This window comes from Capricornis sumatraensis, chromosome 1 (assembly GCF_032405125.1).
Source record: "Capricornis sumatraensis isolate serow.1 chromosome 1, serow.2, whole genome shotgun sequence".
In the NCBI taxonomy this organism is placed as follows: domain Eukaryota; kingdom Metazoa; phylum Chordata; class Mammalia; order Artiodactyla; family Bovidae; genus Capricornis; species Capricornis sumatraensis.
The window spans coordinates 239248629-239268432 of record NC_091069.1 but is presented as its reverse complement, the minus strand read 5'-3'; the positions used below and the strand labels follow the sequence as shown (position 1 = coordinate 239268432).

General features: G+C 39.4%; 1 protein-coding gene across 1 annotated transcript in view; it reads left to right on the top strand.

The window, feature by feature from the left end:
* The first annotated feature begins 558 nt into the window (after positions 1-558).
* PPP2R3A (protein phosphatase 2 regulatory subunit B''alpha) overlaps positions 559-19804 on the top strand; it is a 181931-nt gene continuing 162685 nt past the window's right edge. Inside the window, exon 1 of the mRNA XM_068971755.1 lies at positions 559-2550. Within this exon, the coding sequence (XP_068827856.1) occupies positions 559-2550 (1992 nt within the window). The remainder of the gene's footprint in view (positions 2551-19804) is intronic.

The window sequence follows — 19804 nt, the reverse complement described above, 5'->3', positions numbered from 1 at the left end:
TGTGTGGGATACAAAAGAAGAGGAAATAAAAGATTCTGTCAGTATTAAGAGATTATATTTCCTTTAAATCATTTTCTTTTTTCATTATAGGTTTTCCTGTCATTCACAAAAAAAATGGATCATTTAAGCCTTTGGAGGACTCAGTTATCACAGTACTTCTATACTACCAACTGAGATTTATGACAGTACATTTATGACCATAAATATCTGCATCATAGAACTGCTGAAGAACTAAAAGAGAATATTCTTTATTCTTCTTAAAATTTATTCCTAAAAATAATCCTATAGTATTATGATATTACTAAATGAAACTAGAAAGGACAGTTATTAAATTATTAGACTTGCTGATACAAGCACGCATGTGCAACAGCTACTGTATCTGACAGTTACCAAACCTCAAATTTTGATGATTTCCCTTTGCGGGAAAGGTCATTATTTTGTAAGAAACCACTGAACGTTGTCAGTCAAATATATTTTTAGCTGAGTGTCATTTAGGAGAATTTACTTGAAACAAGTTCTGGAAAATTCTACGTCCTACCACCCAGTGGATTTGATATTATGGCAGCAACTTACAGACTTGTGGTTAGTACTGTGAACCACTACAGCAGTGTGGTGATAGACCGGCGTTTTGAGCAAGCGATACATTATTGCACTGGAACCTGCCACACCTTCACACATGGAGTTGACTGCATTGTGATACATCATAGTGTTTGTGCAGACCTCTTACACATCCCTGTGTCTCAGTTCAAAGATACAGATCTGGACTCTCTGTTTCTACCCCATGAAAATGGGTTTTCCTCAGCTGAAGGTGACTATCCCCATCAAGCCCTCACGGGCATACCCAAGGTCAGGAAAGGATCTACATTTCAGAGTACCTGTAATTTAAAGGACATTGCAGGAGAAGCAATCAGTTTTGCCAGTGGGAAAATAAAAGAATTTTCCCTTGAAAAACTCAAAAACTCCAACCACGCTGCTTATAAAAAGGGAAGGAAAGTTAAATCTGACTCATTCAACAGGAGGTCAGTTGATTTTGACTTGCTCTGTGGCCATTATAACCATGATGGGAACTCTCCATCCTTTGGTTTACTCCGGAGTTCCTCAGTTGAGGAAAAATCTTTGTCCCATAGAAACTCACTCGATACAAACCTGACTTCAGTGTTTCTTCACAACTTCTCTGAAGAAGACCTGGTTACTCAGATTTTAGAAAAACATAAAATAGATAATTTTTCTTCTGGTACAGACATAAAGATGTGCTTAGACATCTTGCTAAAATGCTCCGAGGATTTGAAAAAATGCACAGACATCATAAAACAGTGTATAAAGAAAAAGACAGGGAGTAGCATCAATGAAGGAAACGGTAATGATGCAGTTTCTAGCTCTGAAACTGTCTATATGAATGTAATGACCAGGTTAGCATCCTACCTGAAAAAGCTACCATTTGAATTCATGCAGTCTGGGAATAATGAGGCTATAGATTTAACAGAACTGGTCAGTAATATGCCTAGTTTACAACTGACTCCCTTTTCCCCAGTATTTGGCACTGAACAGCCCCCTAAGTATGAAGATGTTGTCCAGCTCTCAGCCCTTGACTCTGGACAGTTTCAAACTATAGAATTGCAAGATGACCAGCACAGTTCTAGAAAAACAGACACTATAAAACCCATTCCAAATAACTCCACAAATCCCTTATATAATTTAGAGAAAAGTGATCCCAGAACTCTAAAAGATGTTCAGCTTCAATCACAGTCACTAACTGTAAATCCTTTAGAAAATGTTTCATCTGGTAATCTCATAGAAACCCTATATATTGAAGAAGAGTCAGATGGAAAGAAAGCATTATATCAAGAACAGAAGACAGAAAATGGACCCTCTCCAGAGTTGATAAAGGTAAATGAAGATAGAGCAGAATTATCAGACCATGGTACTCATCTTAAAAAATGTCCTGCCTCAATGCAAAATGAAATTGGTAAGATATTTGAGAAATCAGTTATTAGTCATCCTGAAGAAGATCTTAAATCTAAAGTTCCTAAAGTTGAAGAGGAAAACCACAGAGATTTTATGAATTCTAACAGTCAGGAAGAGATAGATAAATTGTTAATGGACTTGGAATCTTTCTCACAGAAGATGGAGAGCTCTCTAAGAGAGCCACTTGCTAAAGGTAAAAGCTCTAACTCTCTAAATAGTCAGAGTCAGTTGATTGGTCAGCTGCCAGATCTTGAGCCTAAATCTAAAGTCTCCTCACCCACAGAAAAAGTGTCACCTTCCTGTCTAACAAGGATTATTGAAACCAATGGACACAAAATAGAGGAAGAGGATCGAGCCCTCTTACTGCGGATTCTAGAAAGCATTGAAGATTTTGCTCAAGAATTGGTTGAATGCAAATCAGGCAGAGGGAGCCTATCACAAGAAAAAGAGATGATGCAGATTCTACAAGAAACCTTGACAACTTCCTCCCAGGCCAATTTGTCAGTCTGCAGAAGTCCTGTTGGTGATAAAGTCAAAGACACTACCTCAGTGGTTTTGATTCAGCAGACCCCAGAGGTGATCAAGGTAAGACCTAACAATCTTCAGTCCCAAGAAGTCTCCAAAGAAATGTACTAATGTTTGCAAAATTTAGAAACAAAACAATTTTGTCAGTCGTTTTATGTTCCACTAAAGCTCCTACTCTACACTAGGCATGGTCTCACAAAGTTCGGTGGAAAAAGCTAAAAAGCAAAGTCTCTATAGAGTTAAGCAGATTACTTTCAATTTCCTTCCCGACACCCTTTATCTTCTTCCTAGCTCTGTGACCAAAGGAGACTTACTTGGTCTTAATATCCTCATCTGTATAATGGGAGTAATAATGATCAAGATAAGTCAGGTGAAGCACAAGCAAGGTGCCTTACACAGTTATTTAATATTAGTTTCACAATCCTCAACCAGTAAGCCACTCTTCACTGCATGCCTTTGTGGACTACAAGCCTCTGTAGAACTTAAAATCTAGCTGGGGAAACAAAACTAACATACCAGAAAAAGTATGTGAACATATAAGCACATCTCTGAAAGTTTTGTTAGTGCAGTAGATCTTCAGAGAAGGTAAAGATTAGAGTATATGAAACATCCTTCATCATGCAAGTGAGAATGAATGTCAGTCTAGAGTTACAAGGTAGAAGTATTTTCAGAAAGCTTTGAATATTCCCTGCTACTGATAGCATTACTTTTGAATAATCCCAGAAAGGAAGTTATCTGCCCATTTGTAGGTATGTATATGTGTCTTAGCCCAATAGGATTCTTATTCGTTTTACATGTCCAACGCAGTTGGTAAGAGGCTCTGCTCGACCTCGCGCAGGGACCCAGACTGATGGATGTTCCATGTTCCTACAGCTGCCCCATTGCCCCATCTGGAAGATGTGGCTTAGGAGTTCACTAAAGAAGGCTAAGAAAGAAATGGAGCTTTTAGCCACCTTGTCCCACTCTTGACACAATTCCCGTCTGCTCACAGCCCAGTGATTCCAACCTGAAGTCTAAGAATCATATGGGAGCACATAGAATATTTGGTGAGCTCTGTCTCTACCATGTGAATACACTATATGTGTCAACATGTATGAATTCAGACATGAAGCAAAGTCAACAAAACTAGTTGTAAAATAATGATAGGAATTATTAGAGGTATTTGTATTGTATAAAAAGTATGAATAAATACATGGATACATCAGGTACAGTGTTCAGAACAGTGATTAATCCATGGAAGAAGGAAGAGAGATAGAACTGAGGAAGAATGCACAAGGCCTCAGTAATATTTAATCTGGAAATGAATCACCAGTATTTTGTCATGCCATTTTGTATATCTTTAATATAATAAATTTTTTAAATGGATATTGGAGATGGCATATATATGGCCCAGTTAAAAAACAAGTTATTATTTTCACATTAATATTTTCATTAGAACAGGAAAAAATGCATATTATCATCAGATGAATAATTTTTACCTCATATTTTTTTGTGGCTGTTGTTCTCCTGTTCACATTTTTAGTTACCAGTGACGCTAAAGTTTAAAACAGTACATATTTAAAGTATTAAGTAATTTAGGTCTAAAAGATCCTCAGTTGTCCACTGAGCATTACTGTGAAATCTCTCTGAGTCTCTTCATTCATTGATTCACAGATGGTAATACTCTTTCATTAACATGGGTCAATGCTGAAGGGGAGAAACTACGTCAGCTAATTAGAAAAAATTTTTTAAATCCTTTCATGTACATAGGCAGGACTGATGTGCTTATTATTTTATAATAACATGAGATCTAACAGTTCTTGTGATCTGCAGTGTACCAAAATATTTAAATGTGCTATCTGTTTTCCCCATTAAAAAAAAAAAGTCTACCTTCTCTAATGACATATTCCAATGTTTCACAACTACTATGGCCAGAAACTCTTATCGTAATATAGTGTTTTGAAATTTGTTCAGCCTTCTTGCCCCGTTATCATCTGTCAGGTGGCGGGGGGGAAACAGATTCTTCTAGAAGAGGTAGACTGCAGAAAGCAGAAAACGTGAACCTGAAGCCAGGAGTAGATCCCGTGCAGCATCTCTCCTGTGTGCCTGGCTGACAGCTCATAAGTGGGCCACCAGTCTAAGTACAGCTGCCTAAAAGTGACACACTGGGCTCTAAATGAGCCCCCCAGTTTTTTGACAAGTATGGACTGACTGAAATCAAAATCATATTAAACGATTCTCCCATAGGTCTTTTAAATGAGTTCCTCATAGAACTCATTTTCTGTGAGTTCCAACCTCATAGAATAAAATTTGATGAGATTTCTTTTTTCCCATAGAGGTACATCATTTTTTTTTTAATTGAGGTATAATTGACATATTAGTTGCAGGTATACAACAACCTGATATTTGCATACACTGAAATAATCCCAGTTAAGCCTTGTTGCCATCTACTGCCGTACATAGTTACAATTCTTATTACTTTGATAAGACTTCTTCTTCATAAAAGTTGAAAAAATAATTCATGAAAAGCTAATTTAAAGAAACAAGCATATAAAATGTCTCAGGAAGATACTTAAGGTAAGAAAACAAAACTGTCCTTCCTTGACTCAGTTGCCTCCTTACCTCTTCATTTTTTAAATCTTTTCTTTTTATGAAGTATTTAAATTCAGAAGTTGGCAAATGTTTTCTATAAAGGGCCAAGTAGTTAATATTATAGTCTTTGCAGGTCACAAGTTTCTGTCATATAGTCTTGTTTTTTGTTTTTTCTCTTTTAAACAGCCTTTCAATAATGTAAAACTATTCTTAGCTCTAAGTCTTAAAAAATGGGCAGTGGGCCAAATTGTAGTTTGTCAACCCCTGTCTTAAACAAATAGAAAAGTATTATGAATGACAGAAAAAGCTTTTTTATTACTCACCACTTTGCTTTATCAAATCTTAATGCTTTGCTGTAGCTTTGCTTCAGATCTTTATTTAATATTTTCATTAATAATCACCTTTTTAAAAAAAGTCACCTCAGATATAGTTGAAATTCCAAGGGTTCCCCTCCCCAGTATTCTGTCCTCTTCCAGAAGTAACCAGTTCCTGAAATGTCAGTGTTTTTATCTCCTGGTCATGTTTTTATTCTTATATACAGAGAATGAACAGAAAGTTCAGTTCAGTTCAGTCACTCAGTAATGTCCGACTCTGCAACCCCATGGACTGAAGCACGCCCCACTTCCCTGTCCATCACTGCAACTCCCGGAGCTTACTCAAGCTCATGTCCATCAAGTCAGTGATGTCATCCAACCATCTCATCCTCTGTTGTCCCCTTCTCCTCCCACCTTCAATCTTTCTCAGCATCAGGGTTTTTTCCAATCAGCCAGTCCTTCACATCAGATGACCAAAGTATTGGAGTCTCAGCTTCAGCATCAGTCCTTCCAATGAATATTCAGGACTGACTTCCTTTAGGATGGACTGGTTGGATCTCCTTGCAGTCCAAGGGACTCTCAAGAGTCTTCTCCAACACCACAGTTCAAAAGCAAATAAAATCAGAGAGGTAGGTTGGGGCCAACTTACGAATGACCTTGTATGCTATGCTAAAGTGTTTCTTTCACAAAAAAGCAGCAGACCCACAGATATAGAGAACAAACTAGTGGTTGCCAGTGGGGACAGGGAGTGGATGGGGTCCAATATAGGATTAGGGGAGTAAGAGGTATAAACTACTAGGTATAAAGTAAGCTACAAGGACATATTATGCAACACAGGGAATATAGCCAGTAGTTTATAATAACTATAAATGGAGCATAACCTTTAAAAATTGTGGATCACTGTATCATATACCTGTAACATATTATACAGCAACTATACTTCAATTTTTTTTTTTAAAAGATCATTCTAAGGGAGTGGCTAGCTAACAAAGATCTTAAAGCACAGGACTCCCACAGTATAGTTTTTAAGAATAATTTTTTAAAGAATAATAAATTTTAAATTCTTTTATTTTTTTTAATATTTTGAACAGTCAAAAATTTTCCAGTTGTTCAAAACATTTCAGTTAAAAGACTTATGTAAGGGACACATAGGAATTGCTTTTGTTTGACATTGATGATTATCACTGAAAAGATCTACTTGACAATATTATATATCATTAATATTTTAATATGTATTTCAAAATAATTTCTCAAGAGGAATAGTATTTATTTTCCAGAAATATATTTCAAATCTGTATTGGGAGAAGGAATCAAATAAAAAATACTAGAAGGATGTTGAGAGATTAGTACAGATGATATCAGTCTAAATCAGGGGTAAGATGAACAGATAAAGAAGTTGTGGTACCTATACAATGGAATATTACTCAGCCATACAAAGGAATGGATTTGAGTCAGCTGAACTGAGGTGGATGAACCTAGAGCCTATTATACAGAGTGAAGTAAATCAGAAAGAGAAAAGTAAATATCATATATTAGCACATATATATTGGAGAAAGCAATGGCACCCCACTCCAGTACTCTTGCCTGGAAAATCCCATGGACAGAGGATCCTGGTGGGCTGCAGTCCATGGGGTTGCTAAGAGTCAGACACAACTGAGCGACTTCACTTTCACTTTTCACTTTCATGCATTGGAGAAGGAAATGGCAACCCACTCCAGTGTTCTTGCCTGGAGAATCCCAGGGACCGGGGAGCCTGGTAGGCTGCCATCCATGGGGTCACACAGAGTCGGACACAACTGAAGCGACTTAGCAGCAGCAGCAACAGCAGTACATATATATGGAATCTAGAAAAATGGTACTGATGAAACTATTTGCAGGGCTGGAATAGAGATGAAGACATGGAGACCAGGCTTTGAGACAAAGTGGGATAAGGAGAGGGTGGGATGAATTCAGACAGTAGCATTGAAACATGTATGTTACCATATGTAAAATAGGTAACTAGTGGGAAGTTGCTATGTAGCACAGGGAGCTCAGCCCTGTTGCCGTGTGACAACCTGGGGGCGGTGGGTGGGAGGCAGTTTCAAGAGGGAGGGTATATATGTGTATTTATGGCTGATTCACACTGCTGTATGGTAGAAACCAACACAACACTGTAAAGCAATTATCCTCCAATTAAAGACACAAATCAGCTTTAAACAGCTTTTAAATCAGGGGTCAGAAACCTGTGGTCCATGGGCCAACTGACCTGACACCTGTGTTTGTAAATAGTTTTATTGTAGCACAGCTACAGTCCTTCATTTCCTATGGACTGTGACTGCTCTTGTGCCGTGTCTACTAAATTGAGTAGTTGTAACAGAGACCTTAAAGCTTAATATACTTACTGTCTGGCCATTTATAGAAAAAGTTAGCTAATTTCCTGGTCTAGATATTATTTTGTGTAGATCAGTAAAACAGATTTTTGATAAGGTTCAGTGTGATATTTTTTTAAAGACATCAGTAGCAAAAACTACCAATGTGGTAATCAGATAGTCAAATAGAAATAGAAAAATAAGCCCAGAGTTTCAGAATTCTTCATCATGGGTTCTTATCTACATAGCTTTCTTCCTTTTCCTCTCCAGTCATTCCCTATCTCTGACTTTTCCACTTAAAATAGATTCCTTTTCATCCCATGTCTTATTCTCTGCTCTTTTTTCCTTTCTTTGCTCATGAACTTTCTCGCTGTGTCAAGTTCTATATAATTGGTCAGCAGGTGGCAGGAAACAATCCTGTAGGTCATGGAATAACAGACATTACTCAAATAGGCCTGAAATGAGTTGAACAAAGAGAATGGTATGTTTTCACTTATGTATAGAATCTTAAAAATTAAAGCAAATGAATATAACAAAACAGAAACAGACTCACAGATATAGTAGACAAACTAGTGGTTACTAGTAGGTTGAGGGGTGGGACATAGGGCAGGATAGGGAAGGGCACTAAGCGATACAAACTACTAGGTGGAAAATAAACTACAAAATATATTGTACAGCATAGGGAATGCAGTCAATATTTTATAATAATTGAATGGAGTAAAATCTATAAGAATATCAAACCACTATAATGTACACCTAAAACTAATATTGTAAATCAACTATACTTCAGTTTAAAAAAAAATAACAGATTGTGGAGGAGAGAAAGGGGGTGTGGCTGAGGTTTCAGAGGGTTTCATAATAACAAATGAGTGAATTACATGTCCATGAGTGTGACATGGACATAAAATGTTTTAAAAAAACACTTAGAAAAATATACTGCTTTGGAAGTTCACATAATAAATGATGTTTTAATTCTACATTTTATTACCTTTAGCAAATGATATTACAGTCATTTTTGGTCTGTTTTTAGCTTTATGGGACAATAACCTGTTAGCTGTTATTCACAGGTTAAAATAATAAACCCTAGCCTCCCCTGAAAATTATTTTTTACTTAATTTTAGTGAAAACAAAGCCTGGGAAAAGTTTCCATTATTGCTTGCCTCCATTGAAAGAGTAGAGGGCAGGGGGGAAGGACTTGTCAATGAAAGAGGAAAATTTTAAGGTAAACAAAAATGAAGATTTTTTTTAAGCTATACTGTAATGCTTAAGTCTAAGATACCTTACAAATTTCCCTAACTGAGGGGGCTGCTGCTGCTGCTAAGTCGCTTCAGTTGTGTCTGACTCTGTGCGACCCCATGGACTACAGCATACCAGGCTCCTCCATCCATGGAATTTTCCAGGCGAGAGTACTGGAGTGGGTTGCCATTCCATTCTCCGCTAACTGAGGGGGAAAGGTGTCTAATTTATTAGAAAGTTCAAATTAAAACTCTAATTTTCAAAAAAACTATTAAAACTGTTGTCAGAGTATTGCCAGATGTGAACTTTCAGTTCAGTTCAGTCACTCAGTCATGTCCGACTCTTTGCAACCCCATGAATCCGCAGCACGCCAGGCCTCCCTGTCCATCACCAAATCCTGGAGTTCACTCAGACTCACGTCCATCGAGTCAGTGATACCATCCAGCCATCTCATCCTCTGTCATCCCCTTCTCCTCCTGCCCCCAATCCTTCCCAGCATCAGAGACTTTTCCAATGAGTCAACTCTTCGCATGAGGTGGCCAAAGTACTGGAGTTTCAGATTTAGCATCATTCCTTCCAAAGAAATCCCAGGGCTGATCTCCTTCAGAATTGACTGGTTGGATCTCCTTGCAGTCCAGGGGACTCTCAAGAGTCTTCTGCAACACCACAGTTCAAACGCATCAATTCTTCGGCACTCAACTTTCTTTATAGTCGAACTCTCACATTCAGTCATGACTACTAGAAAAACCATAGCCTTGACTAGACGGACTTTTAGTCAGCAAAGCAATGTCTCTACTTTTTAATATGCTATGTAGGTTGGTCATAACTTTTCTTCCAAGGAGTAAGCGTCTTTCAATTTCATGGCTGCACTCACCATCTGCAGTGATTTTGGAGCCCAGAAAAATAAAGTCTGACACTGTTTGTACTGTTTCCCCATCTATTTCCCATGAAGTGATGGGACCAGATGCCATGATCTTCGTTTTCTGAATGTTGAGCTTTAGGCCAACTTTTCCACTCTCCTCTTTCACTTTCATCAAGAGGCTTTTTAGTTCCTCTTCACTTTCTGCCATAAGGGTGGTGTCATCTGTGTATCTGAGGTTATTGATATTTCTCCCAGCAATCTTGATTCCAGCTTGTGCTTCTTCCAGCCCAGCATTTCTCATGATGTACTCTGCATATAAGTTAAATAAGCAGGGTGACAATATACAGCCTTGACATACTCCTTTTCCTATTTGGAACCAGTCTGTTGTTCCATGTCCAGTTCTAACTGTTGCTTCTTGACCTGCATACAGATTTTTCAAGAGGCAGGTCAGGTGGTCTGGGATTCCCATCTCTCTCAGAATTTTCCACAGTTTATTGTGTTCCACACAGTCAAAGGCTTTGGCATAGTCAATAAAGCAGAAATAGATGTTTTTCTGGAACTCTCTTGCTTTGAACTTTAGCAGGACCTATTTCAAAAATTGAATAAAGATCACTTTTATAATTATTAAAAAATTATTAAAGAAGAAAGTATATGAATGGCTGGCACCCCATAGTCAAGCTTGTTTGGGGTGAGAAGGCCCAGAATTCACTTGGCACTTGGGGATTAGCTGACTGAATATACTACATTTTTGGTCAAGTGGACCATATACAGGGACATGTAAGTTATCCAGATTATGGTTTGGTAATTTGGCAGGAGCTCCGGGCAGGAATGGCTCAATCATGAGCCTGGAAGTTTATTTCAGCATAGTTAATACATTATTATGTAAATGGAGGTTGCCAAAATGATTTAAAAAGGATAGTTTCTAAATAGCTTACGCATGTACTGTGTAGAGCACACAATTGGGGATTAAGATGAATCAGACATCATACGCCTTTTTGGAGCCCACAGTCTAGTAGAAGAGATGAGCTATTTACTGTGATGCAGAGTGAAAAGAATGGATTCCATGAGAGAGAGATGAAATGCTACAGGAGTTCAGAGGATGGAGAGAGAGAGATCCCAGCTTGTCGAATTCAGGGAAGTTTCTCTGGAGGAAATAGCATTTGGATATGCATACGTGATGGACAGGGAGGCCTGGCGTGCTGCGATTCATGGGGTCGCAAAGAGTTGGACACGACTGAGCAACTGAACTGAACTGAACCCTTATCTCATTCAGTGAATTTACTTAAAGTCCCAAATGTTATTATAGTGTTAATGGTACTAAGGTTAGAGGTTTATTTATCTCTTTGGCTTGGACCATTTCCATTCTGTTCTAAGATGTAAAAATCTTCTTAATCTTCTCCAGTTCAGTTCAGTTGCTCAGTCATGTCCGACTCTTTGCAACCCCATGAATCGCAGCACGCCAGGCCTCCCTGTCCATCACCAAATCCCGGAGTTCACTCAGACTCACGTCCATCGAGTCAGTGATGCCATCCAGCCATCTCATCTTCTGTCGTCCCCTTCTCCTCCTGCCCCCAATCTCTCCCAGCATCAGAGACTTTTCCAATGAGTCAACTCTTCGCATGAGGTGGCCAAAGTACTGGAGTTTCAGATTTAGCATCATTCCTTCCAAAGAAATCCCAGGGCTGATCTCCTTCAGAATGGACTGGTTGGATCTCCTTGCAGTCCAAGGGACTCTCAAGAGTCTTCTCCAACACCACAGTTCAAATCAGTTCTTCGGCACTCAACTTTCTTTATAGTCAAACTCTCACATTCACACATGACTACTGGTAAAACCATAGCTTTGATTAGATGGACCTTTGTCAGCAAAGTAATATCTCTGGTTTTTTTATTATGCTGTCTAGGTTGGTCATAGCTTTTCTTCCCAGGAGCAAGCGTCTTTTAATTTCATGGCTGCAGTCGCCATCTGCAGTGATTTTGGAACCCCAAAATATAAAATCTCTCACTGTTTCCATTGTTTCCTCATCTATTTGCCATGAAGTGATGGGACTGGATGCCATGATCTTAGTTTTCTGAATGATGAGTTTTAAGCCAACTTTTTCACTCTCCTCTTTCACTTTCATCAAGAGGCTCTTTAGTTTTTCTTCACTTTCGGCCAAAGGGTGGTGTCATTGGTGTATATCTGAGGTTATTGATATTTCTCCCAGCAATCTTGATTCCAGCTTGTGCTTCTTCCAGCCCGCCATTTTGCATGATATTCTCTGCATATAAGTTAAATAAGCAGGGTGACAGTATACAGCCATGACATATTCCTTTCCCGATTTGGAACCAGTCTGTTGTTGCATGTCCAGTTCTAACTGTTGCTTCTTGACCTGCATACAGATTACTCAAGAGGCAGGTCAAGTTGTCTGGTATTCCATCTGTTGAAGAATTTTCCACAGTTTATTGTGATCCACACAGTCAAAGGCTTTGGCATAGTCCATAAAGCAGAAGTAGATTGCTTTTTCCATGATCCAGTGGATGTTGGCAATTTGATCTCTGGTTCCTCTGCCTTCTCTAAATCCAGCTTGAATATCTGGAAGTTCACAGTTCATATACTATTAAAGCCTGGTTTGGAGAATTTTGAGCATTACTTTGCTAGCATGTGAGATGAGCGTGCAATTGTGCAGTAGTTTGAACATTCTTTGGCATTGTCTTTCTTTGGGATTGGAATGAAAACTGACCTTTTCCAGTCCAGTGACCACTGCTGAGCTTTCCAAATTTGCTGGCATATTGAGTGCAGCACTTTCACAGCATTATCTTGCAGGATTTGGAATAGCTCAACTGAAATTCTATCACCTCCACTAGCTTTGTTCATAGTGATGCTTTCTAAGGCCCACTTGGCTTCACATTCCAGAATGTCTGGGTCTAGGTGAGTGATGACACCATTGTGATTATCTGGGTCATGAAGATCTTTTTTATATAGTTCTTCCATGTATTCTTGCCACCTCTTCTTAATATCTTCTGCTTCTGTTAGGTCCATACCATTTCTGTCCTTTATTGTGTCCATCTTTGCCTGAAATGTCCCCTTGGTATCTCTGATTTTCTTAAAGAGATCTGTAGTCTTCCCCATTCTGTTGTTTTCCTCTATTTCTTTGCATTGATCACTGAGGAAGGCTTTCGTATCTCTCCTTGCTATTCTTTGGAACTCTGCATTCAGATGCTTATATCTGTCCTTTTCTCCTTTGCCTCCAGCTTCTCTTCTTTTCTCAGCTATTTGTAAGGCCTCCTCAGACAACCATTTTGCCTTTTGGCATTTCTTTTTGTTGAGGATTGTCTTGATCACTGCCTCCTGTACAATGTCAGGAACCTCCATCCATAGTTCTTCAGGCACTCTATCAAATCTAATCCCTTGAATCTCTTTGTCACTTTCACTGTATAATCGTAAGGGATTTGATTTAGGTCATACCTGAATGGTCTAATGGTTTTCCCTACTTTGTTCAATTTAAGTCTGAATTTGGCAATAAGGAGTTCATGATCTGAACCATAGTCAGCTCCTGGTCTTGTTTTTGCTGACTGTACAGAGCTTCTCCATCTTTGGCTGCAAAGAATATAATCAATCTGATTTTGGTATTGACCATCTGTTGATGTCCATGTGTAGAGTCTTCTCTTGTGTTGTTGGAAGAGGGTGTTTGCTATGACCATTGTGTTCTCTTGGCCAAACTCTATTAGCCTTTGCCCTGCTTCATTTTGTACTCCAAGGCCAAATTTGCCTGTTACTCCAGCTATCTCTTGACTTCCTACTTTTACATTCCAGTCCCCTATAATGAAAATGACATCTTTTTTTGGATGTTAGTTCTAGAAGTTCTTGTAGGTCTTCATAGAACCGTTCAGCTTATGCAGCATTACTCGTTGGGGCGTAGACTTGGATTACCATGATGTTGAATGGTTTGCCTTGGAAAGGAACAGAGATCATTCTTTCATTTTTGAGACTGCATCCAAGTATTGCATTCCAGACTCCTCTGTTGTTATGAGGGCTGCTTCATTTCGTCTAAGGGATTCTTACCAACAGTAGTAGATATAACGGTCATCTGAGTTAAATTCACCCACTCCAGTCCATTTTCGGAGAAGGCAATGGCAACCCACTCCAGTACTCTTGCCTGGAAAACCCCATGGGCAGAGGAGCCTGGAAGGCTGCCGTCCATGGGGTCGCTACAAGTCGGACACAACTGAGCGACTTCACTTTCACTTTCCACTTTCATGCATTGGAGAAGGAAATGGCAACCCACTCCAGTGTTCTTGCCTGAAGAATCTCAGGGACGGAGGAGCCTGGTGGGCTGCCATCTGTGGAGTCGCACAGAGTCGGATACGACTGAAGCGACTTAGCAGCATTCTGTTTTAGTTCGCTGATTAGGTCCTAGAGTGTCAACATTCACTCTTCCCATCTCATGTTTGACTACTTCCAATTTACCTTGATTCACAGACCTAACATTCCAGGTTCCTATGCAGTATTGTTCTTTACAGCGTCGGACTTTACTTCCATCGCCAGTCACATCCACAACTGGGTGTTCTTTTTACTTTGGCTCTGTCTCTTCATTCTGGAGTTGTTTCTCTACTGTTCTCCAGTAGCATATTGGGCACCTACCAAGCTGCAGAATTCATCTTTCAATGTCCTATCTTTTTGCCTTTTCATACTGTTCATGGGGTCCTCAAGGCAAGAAATCTGAAGTGGTTTGCCATTCCCTTCTCCAGTGGACCATGTTTTGTCAGAACTCTCCACCATGACCCATCCGTCTTGGGTGGCCCTACACGGCATGGCTCGTAGTTTCATTGAGTTAGACAAGGCTGTGGTCCATGTTAATCTTCTCCATCTATCTTACAAATAGAAGTTTTTGGTCCATGGGGAATCCAGTAAGGGAGGCTAGATGGATAGATCATAAATCCATTATTTCAAACCCAAGCTCTCTGGTAGTCTAATCTTGATGATTAAGAGTAAGTCAAATTGGCTTAATAGAACTCTCCTTCCTAGAGAGTATAAAAGAAAATATCAGGCGGCTCTGCTTATCTTATTTCAAATTCTAAGTTGATAGGACTCATGCTAATAAAGTAAAGGGTTAGATGGGTAGTTCCCATTGTTTTTTGCAGGTTTTAAGTCACACTTTAAGCAGACAGTCTTATCTGACAGCCTGATTCATATCTTATCTTATCTTTTACCACTTCAGGCTCCAAAATTATAATCCCCAGCTCCCAAACCTATACCTAATAAAGATGAAATATTAAAATAAGCACATACAGAGAGATTTATGTGTCCTTCTCAAGTTTCTTTGCCTGGCACTATCCTCCATTGGCCTTTATTTAACAAATGGTAGCATTAAATAAGTATTTATTAAATGAATAAATAAGTGAATGAATAATCAAATGAAGGGATTTTTGCTTGTCTGGTTTGCCTGCTTCTCAAGTAGAAACTGTGCTCTCTTGCCTAAAGGCCATCTCTTTCCTGGCCCTTGGCTTCTCAAGGATGCATGCAAAAGGACCTGCCAACTGGTTCCCTTCTAGGACTTGAGGCTGGTACCTCAGCAAGACTCAGACCTCACCCAGACCTGTAGCCTCTTAATTCCTCTAGCTTGTAACACCTAAAAACCTATGGAGTTCTGGGGAAAATCCCATCGCCTCCCCTGACAAGAGGGGAGAACCCCATTAAGAGTATAGAACATTTCACCTTATCAGAGGATGAAAGTCTCTTGATTATAGACTGTAGGCATTTTGAGTGGGCGCTCTCTTATTCACCACTTCACCCTCAAGCCCTATTGTAGTACCTCCACATATGAGCTGTTTATTTAAATCCTGAAAATTCCTTTTCCCTATCTTAGACGTCCCACCTTCATCCCAACAGATTTAGCTTAGAAAAGAACTTTTCTGGCCACTTACCTTCAGTATAGCATTTGTTTTTTGTTTGTTTTTGGATGCCCAAGAGGGTCAGAGAAATCTTTCAAGGTGGGTATGATTTGTACCATTACTAGAACTTACTTTGTTTCTTTCTGACCCTGATCAGTAATATGTGTCTCAGATACCATTCCAGGGGGAATCAAGAGCCTTCCTAGGTTAATGATCTAATATTATGAGTCTTTTCAAAGTTTAGATTTTATATTGTCTAATTTCATATGTTTAAATGTAGAATAATTATGAAAATGAAATTATAGAAGAACACACTTTTGGAATCTTATTAAAAGCTTCTTCTGAAGCATTCTTCTTTTACTTTCCAGGTTTGTATCCATACCTTCATTAAGATTGAGCAGTCATATCACTGGGGGAAAATGTTTCTTCTCCCTCAGCTTTAGGTGCTGACAGTTTCTTGGGTTCAGTGCTGCAAATATTTGAATAGAAATCAAAGCACTCATCAATACAGCAAGAAACTATTCTCCCTTCTACTTCATTTAACCACCACAGAGATTAATAAAAGTAAAGGGATCTGGCCAGTGGCACATATAAATTTGCAGGATGAGTTCAATAGGTATTTCCCCTCCACTTTTAATGTCTTCTGAGATCAGGTCCTGTTACATCTCCATGCTTTCTAATTATTCACATCAATTGTCAAGATAAAGATATAAATTGTAAAACGAATATACCAATGTGATCCCTTTTTGTAATTAGTATGTCTATGTGTATGCAAAAAACTGGGGGGTAAATACACTCTAAATTACACATGTTTTTGTAGAAGACTGAGACCCAGATATCCAGGTATTCCTGATATGTATAGCCCTCCCCAGCCTCCAAAACAGAAGTGAAAGGAGCTCCCAGAACTCAGATTGCTTCTGGTCAGCCCGTGCTTCCCCTCATGGACCTCCCCAGCACACAGCTTCAATATTCTCTGCCTTAAGATCAGGACTAATCTAACAGCCCTTCATCCCTGTTCACATCAGTCACCACAGAAGTCTGGGAGTTCACATAACCACTCACCTCCTCACCCTACTCTTGTATATCCTGTTTCTGAGTCCAGCCCTGAAATCTTTCACTGTGCCCTCTTGATCATTAACTGGCAAAATGTCCTAGGTCATCAAACTCTTACTAAACATTCCCTTTACCCTCTTGTTCTATCTGAAACCCTTCTCTCCCTAAGGGTGTGTGCTAAGTTGCTTCCGTGGTGTCCGACTCTTTGTGGACCCATGGACTGTAACCCGCCAGACTCCTCCGTCCATGGGATTCTTCAGGCAAGAATACTAGAATGGGTTGCCATGCCCTCCTCCAGGGGATCTTTCTGACCCAAGGACTGAACTCCTACATCTCTTACATCTCCTGCATTGGCAGGCAGGTTCTTTACCACTAGCACCACCTGGGAAGCCCAGGGGTACGATAGCCGTGTGAAATGGTGACTCTTTTCTTTCCCACTCCACCCCATCTCACTGGATCTGGAGGAAGCAGTAAATGTTCTTGCGTTTCATTGCAACTTCCAGAGTATTCTCTTTCCCACTTCTCTGAAACTACCATCCCCCAGCTTTGAGCTAATGTCATCAGACTCACTACCCACCATGCTTAGTTGCTCAGTCGTATCTGACTCTTTGCGACCCCATGGACTGTAGCTCAACAGGCTCCTCTGTCCACGGGATTTTCCAGGCAAGAATCTGGAGTGGGTTGACATGCCCTCCTCCAGGGGACCTTCGCAGCCCAGGGCTCAAACACAGGTCTCCAGCATTGCAGGCAAATTCTTTACCAGCTGAGCCACAAGGGAAGCCCTACCCTTCCTTGACTGTAGTCATCTGCCAACCCCAGGTCCCTTCCTTGATGATTTTAGCTCCTGGCTGTTTGACACTTTCCAATACTACTTGCCAAGATTCTCGTGAATTTTCAGTAGATGAGGCATCCAATCCATGAGCTTCTCAGTTCTTTGATCTCTCCTCCAGTGAGCTTGTCATCTGCCCTTCTTTAGCTAGTCATTCTCTGGTCCTGTTTTTATGTCAGTGGCTTTAGAAGTGTAGTTCCCAACTAACAGCATTAGCATCACCTGGGAACTGGATAGAAATACATACTCTCAGGCCCCGGCCGCTTTCTCCCCGCAGTCATCAGTTTTTTCCCTTTGATCATTCCATCAACTGATAAACATGCACAGTTCTCCCCTCTTTAAAACCAGGCATTCAGAAGACACTTTGGCCTGCAGGAGATAGAGCTCCATCAGCTATTTGCAACATAAAGATCATCCCTAGGGTCCTTGACCATCAATTGTAGCCTTCTCTTTTGACATCTCTTAATTCACCCCAAACTACTGAGAAACCATACACATGCACACCCCGCACAAAGACACCAGGGCAAGGTATTTAGGGGGGGCGAGGTGTTTTACAGTAGTGCCACTGTGCATTCTCTGATATTCAACATGGCAGTGTCAGTGGATTAGAAACCCTCTATTCCTTCTAACTTAAGTTGTCTGACATATTTATGAGCCCAAAATGAATTTCTTATGCTCTATAATGAGCAGTCTCTTCTTGAAGTAATTACTGAGGAAGAAGAAAGGCAGACTAAGAAGTGCAGTACTCTAGGAGCCAGAAGTTGTAGAGATCCAAGAATTATCATATGTAATAATTTTAGGTTCTTAATTATCTCCCCCAGCCCCAGATCCCAGAAGAACATCTACTTCCAAATGTTAGGAACACTGAGAGGTAAAAATACTAGATTTGTGGGTTCTTTCTCTTATGGGTCCTGGAATGTGTTCCTATCATTTCGATGCAATTGAAGCAAGACACAGAAATGCTTATTAGATCTGCTCCTGTTTTTCTGCAACCAGTGAAGATAAGGCTAGAGGAGCAAAGAAGCCATAGGTCAACACAACCACCCGCCTCCATTCCCCACTCCATTACGTAAGAGTAAAATAATGTTACTGGCAAAACAGAGCAAGCTATTAAATAATGCAAAGACACCAAGTTGGAGCATAAATGAGGATCTAAAAATTTAGGATTAAGAGTAATTAAATAATTAGCTTATAATCAGTTTTCTCTGCTAAAGCTTTATGATATTTTAAGCAAAGTCTGTGATTCCAAGTTGTTATACCTTTTTTTTTATTAATAACTCCTTTGCCAGTTAGAGCTAAGATGAGAAAGACTTTTTAAAATTGAGATATAGTAGTATAAAATTTACCCTTTTAAAAGTGCCTAATTCAATATGTACGGCTGAGTCCCTTTGATGTCCACCCAAAACCTATCACTGCATTGTTAATTGGCTATACTCCAATATAAAAATTAAAAGTTAAAAAAATAAAGTGCCTAATTAAGAATCACTACATTGTACACCTGTAACATATAATATTGTACATCAGCTGAACCTCAGTTAAAACTATGCCCTGTCATGTTTATTGTATCACTTTATACATTAATAAAATATAACCACACAAAGTGCATAATTCATAGGTTTTTAGTATATTCAACAAGATTATGTAACCATCAGCACTAATTCCAGAACATTTTCATCACTTCACAAAAAATCTGTACTCATTAGCAGTCACTCCCCATCCCCCCAGCCACCAGCCCCTGGCAATCACTAATCTTTCCATCTCTATGAATTTGCCTAGTTTGGACATTTCATGTAAACGGAATCATACAATATGTGGTCTTTTGTGTCTGGCTTCTTTCACTTAGTAAATGCTTTAAAGGTTTATCATGTAGTATGTGTCAGTATTTCATTCCTTTTTATGGTTAAATAATGTCCCATTGTAGGAATATACCACATTCTGTTTATCCATCAGTCAACTGATGGCCATTTGGGTGTTTCCACTTTTTTGGCTACTGTGAATAACACTACTATGAACATTCACATATAAGTTTTTATGCAGACAGAAAGGCTTTTGATTAAGCATTTTCAAGTTTTTCGAAACAGCCAGCTTCCTTTTTAAAATCAGAAGTACCCTCTTCATGTAGCAGAACTTCCTCTTTAATATGTAACTTTTTTTTCTCCTGTAGCATCTTATGAGCAAAATCTGTTGATGTGAACTTAGAGTGACTCTGCTGCTTTCTGGACCTGGTTCT